We start from the raw sequence: 8844 nt of genomic DNA on the forward strand, positions 1-8844 counted from the left end.
ATGTATCTGCTGATGTTTTGAGCAGTGCTCGAGTTTTTCTTCCCCACTGTCGCCGAGTGTTTGACAGTTTCTCTGTATGATTGAAGCGTCTTTACCCTATAAAACGAGTTTAGGTGTTGATGTGACGACTCTGAGATTGTATTTTTATCCTTTTGGATAAAGGAGGCCAAACATCCTCAAGAACCTAAAAAAACTCGATTGTTTTAAACTCAGGTGTAAAAACCTGAACTTTGAATCCTGCAGAGCAGCTTTCCTTCTGCAGCTCGAGCTGTTGTTGCTGACGTGATGAGTCGCGTCCTTGGTCTTCTCTTAAACAGGCCTCACAGCCCTGTGATTGTGGAAACGTGCACCTTTGAGACCGCGTCCGTCCTCCTGCTTTCACTTTGAAGCCCAAACACGCACTCGTGCTTTCATTGACGCATCAGTCGGGATTTATTGGGGAAATTGAGGAGATTTAACAGGTAAATTTATTCAGTGTGTTCTGGTTTAAAGTGATCAGAAAAACATCTGTTTGCACGTCTGTGCTTTGACTCGTTTCCGGGGTTCAGCTTCTTTGAAACAATAATGCTGGCGGTGGGAGGGCGGGGCTGAAACCTCTGATAACGGTCCGTTTCGTGTCTGTTTTTTTGCGCTTGAACTGATCCCGCCACCTTGAAGCCTTCGCGCCCAAATGGACCGTCCAAATTGCCCTGGTCATCTCGCCATCAAAGCCAGAGTTACTCAACAACAAACAGCAGCTCCCGGTTTTATCTGGCCGGGTCACGGACGAAGCAGCCGGCCTGTTTCTCCTCATCCTGGGAGGCCCTTTGATTCGTTATTAAGATTACGCTAACGTTATATTTGAACATCAGAGGAGCCGTTAGGACCTGCAGGAGTCCCGACTGAAGGCTGCAAACCCACTGATCCACTGCGCTGGGCCGTATCGCAGCCCGGCTTCGGAAAATCAAAGGAAACCGTGATTCAGAACATGTGGATCTGTCTGCAGTGGAAAGACGAAACACAGCGGCTAAATGGAAACTATGGAGAACGCTAATGGCACGACGAGGCTTTTGATGATAAGTCAACGAGAAGCTGACGTAATGTTTTTACCCCAAAAGCCTCGAGGACACGAGAAGACTCCAGAAGAGTTGATGGAAAAGCAGGAAGCAGAAGGATCGTTACAGCGCGTTCACATCAGCCGCAACATCTGCTCGTATCGGAGACTTTGAAATGAAAAACAGATTCAAACACAAAATAATCCACTTCCACATCACAGAGGCGGCTTAAAGAGGACCGAGTGTACTCAAGGGTCGGCATCAGAGGCCGAGGACGGAGCCGCCGTAAACCCCGTCGGACAGGAAGTGGTTGCACTTCAGCCGCAGTGCAGCAGGGGGCGTTTACGTGGAGAGTCGTCAGTGACTCGAAGTGAACGAGCTGAAAGTGACCTGCTCCGTCATTTAAAACTACAGCAGGCGCGTGGCGTCATCACTGCACCTGCAGGCCTGTTGTGAACAGCTGTTAAATAAATAAAGCTAAATTGAATCATAGCATATCAAAGCATCGGCGTCCTTTAGTGATCTTGCCCTCAAACACTGGTCAGTGACGGGACAGGACGCCGTCCCTCCATGGCGCCTGTTTCAGACCATAACAACGTTTCCACCAAGCGTCAGCAGGCGATGAAACGGACACTTTCTCTAATTTCACTGAAACATTTTGCTCCGCTGTCAGAAACATGCAGCTGTGGTGAAACTGAATGACGTCTGCTCAGCTCGCCGTCTGAGCCGCTGGACCGTCCTGCCTGCAGAGCGGTGATCCTGTGGCTTGGACCGACGCTCCTGAATGCTCCGGGAGCTCCAGCTGGAAAACTCCCTCGCAGCGGTGGTGTGAGATTCCAGCTGGTTCACACCCTCCCACACGGCGTCCTGTGACCGCAGCCGCCTGGCGTGCAGCTCAGGAGCTCGGCCGATTCCTCCAACACCTACGGGCTGACCTCTGAGCGACCACAGACAGCGTGCACAGTAACGCTCGGTGGCTTTAACCCTCTACAGTTGAAGACTCAGAAACGTGAAACTGTGTTCATGCTTCCTCGCGCTGTGACAGACTCCTTTGTTCTGACCTGTGATTCAGATTTTGCAGAGACAATAAATCCCTTCTAAGCAGAGCTAAACCTGGTTCACAGCAAGACATGAATCAGAAGTGAAGCCTGAACTGAAACTAGTTTGAAGCCAGAATGAAAAAGCTGACATTAAACCTGAATTAAAGCCTCCTTTAAGACACTTAAATCCAATTTAAGATTGTATGAAGATTTAAAACCAGTTTTAAATGTGGTTTAGAGCCTGGATTAAACTTATACTTAAAGCTCAGATTAGACCTGATTTAAAGTTAAGCTTTAATTCAGATTGAACGCTGACATTAAGCTGTTATCACGTCTAAATTATTCCCAACTGAAAAACTTAATTACACTTACATTAATGGAAGTATAAAACCTGATTTAGAGTCAGCATTAAACCAGACCTGCGTTAAACCCGAGCTTTCTGAAGCAAAGCTGCGACTGAACACACCACCTGAGGAATAAAGAGTGTTGTTTACCCAGAATGCCACAGGCACGGCGCACAAACCTCACAAACAGCAGGTGGCAGGTTGAAGTGCACGACATCAACATGAGTTTATTTCAGCTGGTAAAATACATCCATTCCTGTGAGGTTGCAAAATGTCAAAATGCATGAACACTTTTTGTAAAGCAGTCCATAAAAAACACGTCATCAACGTCTGCTGCAAATAAATAAAGTGGCATTAAAGTGAACGCAAAAGGCATCTTTAGATAAATGGATCCAGAAATATACAAACAGAAGGTCGACTCGGCGTTTCTGAGTCCGCACATCACGACAAAATACCAGACGTGATGAAAACAGCAGAAAGAAAACATGAAGACAGAGTGAAATAAATAAAAACAAAGTTTAGGCGTTCAGCCTTTCAGAATAAAAGCCTCAAAATCAATAAACTCAAGTTACTGTGGAGCGAGTCACCCGGCTGCTGAAACTGTCTCCTTCCTGCTGTTTATTACAACTTTTATTTCCATAGCTGTAGCCAACACCTTTGTAGTCATCAGCCAAGTTTCCATCCAGCTTTCATGTTTTCAAGCATCAAATAAAAAATGTTGACGGAAACTTTTTACGGCGTTCCCTGTTTGCTGTGTTTTGCTGCATGGATGGAAATGACATTTCTAATGTAACGTTAGCTGGCGTCGTCTTGTACTCGTGCACAAGGAAACTAAAACTAGAATAGCCGTTTAACGTGAACGTCGACAGCTAAACACAAACATTTTGTAGAACTATCGAAATTCACAGTACGACACGCGGTGGGTTGAATTTTCGGGTCGAATGACTACGATCAGGTTTTATTAATTTTGCTAGTACATAATCAGAAGATGTGGCCACAGGTACAAAAATAAAATTGAAATCGTTATAAACTGGTTTAGCTTAAGGTCCTGTCCACATGTACACAGGCATTTAGTTACTGTGACTTTTTCTGGGCCTTTTGGTCCCAAAGTAAACAATTATTGTTTATTCTTTTGAGCTGCCACCAGCAGGTGGCGATATAAGGGAGGCTTATATCGCCACCTGCTGGCATGCTTTTGATATTTTTCATAAAGAAATCCTGGCTTTAAAAAATACCCATGTACATGAGGACGTAGCCTAATGCTGACCGTCAGATGTTCGATACCAAAATCATGTCTCGTGTCGAGCTTCAGAACTTCAGGCTTTTTGTTTATCAGGTCCAGGAAACCTTTGTTAGTGCTGACAGAAAATGCTGTAAATGTTTAAACTCCACTGAATAGCCGGTGTGACGTTACAGTTAGCTGGCTAACCGCCCTGCCTTTAATCCCTCTACGTTACCACATCTTTTAATTTAATGCTTTTGCTTCAACTCAATCATCTTAGACTTAATAATGATAATTTTGCTAGCTGGCTAATTAGGATTCACAGTTTTTGCCCACAATAACATTGGCAAGCGGTCCTAGTTAGTTTAGCTAGCTAAAGTAACTAAATTGCGTTAAAATAGTGGATAGATCGTAAAATTGTCTGATATTCCTGTTTGGCTAACCTATGTTCGTTACATAAAACTGGTGTTTCCTCTGGCTAATGCTAGCTAGTGCGCTAACGTTCGTTTTGTCGTCATGTGGAGCCAAAAGATAAACATGACGTTCTTTGGATTTTTTAGGGAACTTTAGTCTATGAAATGACAGGTTACTGAGGTTTAACCATGTGACTGGTTCACCATTATAGACACATGACAGTCATGGAGTCAGCGTAGAAAATTATAAGACTTGAGACCAGTCTGAAACCATCTGCCGTCCACCGGTTGTTTCCTGATCATTCCCAGACCAGTTGCGAGGGGTAAATGATTACTAAAGTGTCAGCCACGCAGGTCTACGGCCCGATCAGGGGTAACTAACCCTTGCTAAGGAAAATGTGCATTCTCCAACTGTCCAAAGTTCCTTGTGATGACTTTGGTTCCTAACATGTTGCTGCGGTCTTAGTCCGAATGGAAGAAACAGACCTGAAAACAAACACCGTCCAAAGTATGACACAAACCTTCTCCATCATTTCTGGTTTTACTACAGCCGGGCTAACAGTTAGCAAACGTGAAAAACTACAGACAACCTGTGAGCAACAAGTGATCGCTAAGACGTTTTTGGTGTTCCACCGTCTTGGCAACCCATTTCAACCAAAGACCTCAGGAACCAAGGCCAATCAGTTCGGGAATACACATTTCCATAGTAACCATGGTGGTTGCATCTCGTCCACGGCAGACGACGTGTTCATGACATCACGCGAGAAACCGCAATAATCTGATTTTTAAATGACTTCAGCTTCCGTTCAGATATTGGCGATAACCTTTAGCACGGACATGATTTTGGTAACGATCTTCTCCGTAACTCTCAGTATGAAAACGAATATATGATTTAACTACACCATGAGCTGTGCTAACGAGACAGCTGCAGCAGGAATGTGTTGGTACATTTATTGCGCGTCTGGTTGTAAAGCTGAAATCTTCAGACATCACTAAAGATCATCTGGAGAAAGAATCAAACCTGTAAACTGACGCTTTATCGTCAACCCTTTGTAGGACATTAAACCTTTGTACAGTCACTGTGGTAGAAGCTGCCAGAGTTAATGCCCAATTTAATCAAATATTTAATTAGCTTTAATTCCATAATCGCTATGTGCAAACGTTAAAAATGCACTTTTAAAATACTGTGCATACGTTAAGAATCTGTGCATCCGTTCTCCACTCTACATCACTTCTCTATAACACAGATGGAGCTGCTGCAAGTTTTAAGTAAAAAAGAAAAACAGAAGAGAAAACACCGCCATCGTGGAAGAAGCTGAACAAGAAGTCAACACAGCACAAACACCGTCAGGTCTGACCACGCGGCGAAGGCTAAACCGAAACCCACCGACTCCCTGACATCATCATGCCGAACAAGAAAGGGAGCACAAACTGGACGTAAAGCTTCAGTCAAAGATTAAAACAAACAAAAACAACACCACAGACTACTTCATGCCAACAAAATACAGCTCCGACTAGTCATCCACATTCCAGGTAAAATAGTTGGTCTTTAAACCTGAAAATATAAAAATACTTCATGTTTTAAGGTTTTAGTGGTCTTTGTTTAGTGACTGAGGCCGTTTCCGTGCTCAACACTCAGCGATTAATATATTTATATATATTTTCTTCTTTTTAACACCAGGACAGCACACAGGAGCAGCTCAGAACAACAGTGATTGAAAGACGGGATTGGATCGTCACAGGCGGCCACGAACAAACAGGCTGAACCGTACATTCAAGTCGAGGGTGGGTATCCATGCTCTGAGGGCGGGGTCGAAAAAATAACTCTAAACTGGGATTTTTTAAGCGCAACAATCAATCAAACCACCTTTTTTTCTTTTCTTTTTGTTGGTCGACATGCGGAGTCGTGTGCAAAGTTCCTGGTCGGAGAAGCAGTGCTTGGTTTGTCGTTGCATTGATTTTTTTTCCTGGGTAACAGTCGATGCCGTGGGTTCTGAGGCGTGGCAGAGTTGAACCAGCAACTTTAGTTGAGTTTACAATCTGCGGAGGTCGGAGGGCAGCTCGTCAGCAACACACCCGGCCAATCACCACTGTGGTAAAAAAAGGAGGGCGGGGAATAGTTAGGTGAGATACTGTGAATAATCTGAAACCTGCATTCTTTCTAATGTCCAGCAGGGGGCGACTCTTCAGGTCGACAGTATAAACAAATAGTTTCTCACAACTGTCGACTGTTTATACTGATCGTGACCAAAGTTTCTAATAATGAGCTCAGAGCAGTTACATGGCCCCGCCTACCTACTGTTTAGACCTTCTGTTTGTGAGGGGAAACCAATCAGAAGAGTGTTTGCTTAAAAGGGGAGGAGCTAAAACAGCTTGTTTCAGACAGAGGTTGGAATGCAGACTACCAGATAAAGAAGGATTATTATGAACTATGAATCATGAAAATCTGCTTAAGTAGAGAACAGGAAGTGACATCATGCCTTGTTGGTTTTGGTACCTACATATGTCTGAAGAACTTAAAGCGTGCTGCTGAGGATCTCCGACACCTGGGCGTTGGTTTGGTCATCCGAGTCCACCTCCTGGGCGGTGGCTCCCTCTGGCTCCTCCCCCTCCACGACTACCGACACGCCTGCAGCCTTCACCTTCTCCATCACCACTGCCCCCTGCTCCTCCTCCTCCTCCTCCCACCCCCTTCTCTCGTGGCCCGGTGACAGCTCTTTGCAGGGCTCAACGAATATCCTGCGAACGTGCGGTCGCGGCTCCCGGTGTCGGGTTTTGCGGCTCTCCAGGACACAGGAGGCGTGGCTGACATAGGTGGTGCCATCCGGGGAGGGCAGGTCCCCCGGCAGGGGCAGGTCGGGGTCGAGCTGCTTGGTGTAGATTCCCTCTGACAACGATCCGGTGTGACTCTCCCCGCTGTGGCCCCTGAGCCAGCGCTGGGGCCCGCTGAAGTACTGCCCGCGGTGGCTCCTGGACAGGATCTTACGTTTGGCGGGTGGGTTGGCGAGGGTCCGGAGGGGGGCGGGGCCCTCGTGGTGGCTCTTTGAGAGCGAGAGGCCCTCCAGAGTCCGGGTGGTGTCAAACAGAGCCGGGGACAGGGACAGGGGAAGATCTTTGGAGAACCTGGGGGAGAGGGGGAGGGAGGGGGAGGTGGGCAGGGTTCGATAGCGAGAGGGCGAGCGAGGGAGGAGAGGTGAGGAGAGGGGAGCGTCCTTAGGATCCTTCACCACGGGGGAGAGGGGGAGGTCTTTAGCCGGGCACACGCTATACCTGAGTGGAAACCATGAGGAAAGTAATCAGATTACCCAAACAACATGGAGGATTGATGCTCAACAACTCAAAGAAGCTAAAATCTGAAGACATGAAAACGAAAGTAAAAGTCATGTGACTCTGAGGCCTGTGAGAACCAGGTGTGCAGGTCACAGCGCTGTGGACCGACTCTGATCACACACGGAGACGAGCAGGGTTAAAGAAAGCGCTCACCGCAGCTCGTTGATTTGGAGCACGTCCGGGGCGCTGCCGCCCAGCGAGTGCAGGGCCTGCTGGGACAGATCCTGGCCCGGAGAATAGAGCAGGTCCAGGTCACGGGGGCTCAGGGCGTCGCTGGAGTCGTAGTCGCTGTCTGTGGGCAGGAACACCTCCGAGGACGCATCTTCATCTGAGCCCAGCAGCGACTCTAGATGACAGAGGATCAACGTTAGCGTTGAGTGCTGCTTGTTTTCCTGAAGTTTATTTGTTGACGCCTCACCGCTGACGGCTTTCCTCCGGCGCAGCTCCGGGGAAGGAGACGGCGTGGGCAGGTAGTCCATGTTTGAGGAAGTGGAGTCTGTCTTCTGTTGACCGGAGTCGCTCTCAGGAACGCTGGCATCCACCAAGCAGGTGATGGGCACGCCGCCTCGGGGCTGCTTGTAGCGTGCGTATTGTAGGGCGTCCGTAATCCAGCGAAGGTCCCGCCGCATCTCGTCCAGTTGCTACAGAGACGCAGAAAAAACAAGTTTAACCCTCAAAAGCAGCTCGATGGGCGGAGTCACAGCTTTACTCAAACAGCAGAGCTTTTCTGATGATCTACTCGTCTTTGGCGTCATAACTGTGATGAAGCCTGATGATGAACAGTTTGGTGCTGCTGTGAGAGATTCTGTCATAACAACATTACTGACGCTGAAAGTAAACTTGTGTATTTAACGGCACTTTTGAGTTCAGCTGTGGAGGTGGAGCTTTATGATCAGGAGTCAGGCTCCTCCTCTGACACTATCGAACAAACACGAGTGACAGTCTGTGGCGTGCACGCTCTGTGCACGACGGTAACGTCAACATGTGGGTCGGATGGAACGAAAGAGGCAAATGTTTGCAGTTCAAACAAGCGATCAAATGATGTCACAATCAGCTGCAGTCTAATCGGCTGTACTCTTCATCCTATTGGTCCTGCAGAGTAGCTCCGCCTGCTTATTGATCCCACTGATCTGACCACCACCCGCCTCTATGGTGACGCTTCCACAACGTGTTACCCACTGGCTCTGGAGTCATGCATCCACACTGTCAGCTGACTACATGCCAGCACGAGCACCTCGGCGTTCCCGTGTAACCGTGTTCCTGTTTGGAGAACAATTATATGCCGGTGGCCTGGTGGCGGATCCACGTCCACTCGGTAAAGTCTAATTTGGCTGGAAGGTTAAAAACACTTTATACAAATAATTTTCAGCCCAGAAACAGAAAAGCTGCTTGAATCCATCAGCTGTTAGTTTGTGCTGTTCCCGTGGAAACGACGTAAAAACGTGAGACTTTCGTCTGTGG

At 47.3% G+C, this 8844-nt stretch overlaps 1 protein-coding gene across 6 annotated transcripts in view; it reads right to left on the reverse strand.

Annotated features, from left to right (window-relative positions):
- Positions 1 to 2619: 2619 nt before the first annotated feature.
- The window catches only part of ankfn1a (ankyrin repeat and fibronectin type III domain containing 1a), a 116885-nt gene continuing 110660 nt past the window's right edge, over positions 2620 to 8844 (reverse strand). For all 6 annotated transcript variants that reach the window (XM_087845046.1, XM_087845047.1, XM_087845045.1 and 3 more), the window contains 4 exons: positions 7802 to 8024; positions 7537 to 7729; positions 6555 to 7323; positions 2620 to 6143 (listed from right to left, as the gene is read on the reverse strand). In XM_087845046.1, coding sequence (XP_087701172.1) covers positions 6570 to 7323; positions 7537 to 7729; positions 7802 to 8024 — 1170 coding nt within the window. In that variant the 3' untranslated portion in view covers positions 2620 to 6143; positions 6555 to 6569. The remainder of the gene's footprint in view (positions 6144 to 6554; positions 7324 to 7536; positions 7730 to 7801; positions 8025 to 8844) is intronic.

The sequence above is a fragment of the Neolamprologus brichardi genome, chromosome 8 (assembly GCF_056152115.1).
Source record: "Neolamprologus brichardi isolate AB-2024 chromosome 8, ASM5615211v1, whole genome shotgun sequence".
Classification (NCBI taxonomy): Eukaryota; Metazoa; Chordata; class Actinopteri; order Cichliformes; family Cichlidae; genus Neolamprologus; species Neolamprologus brichardi.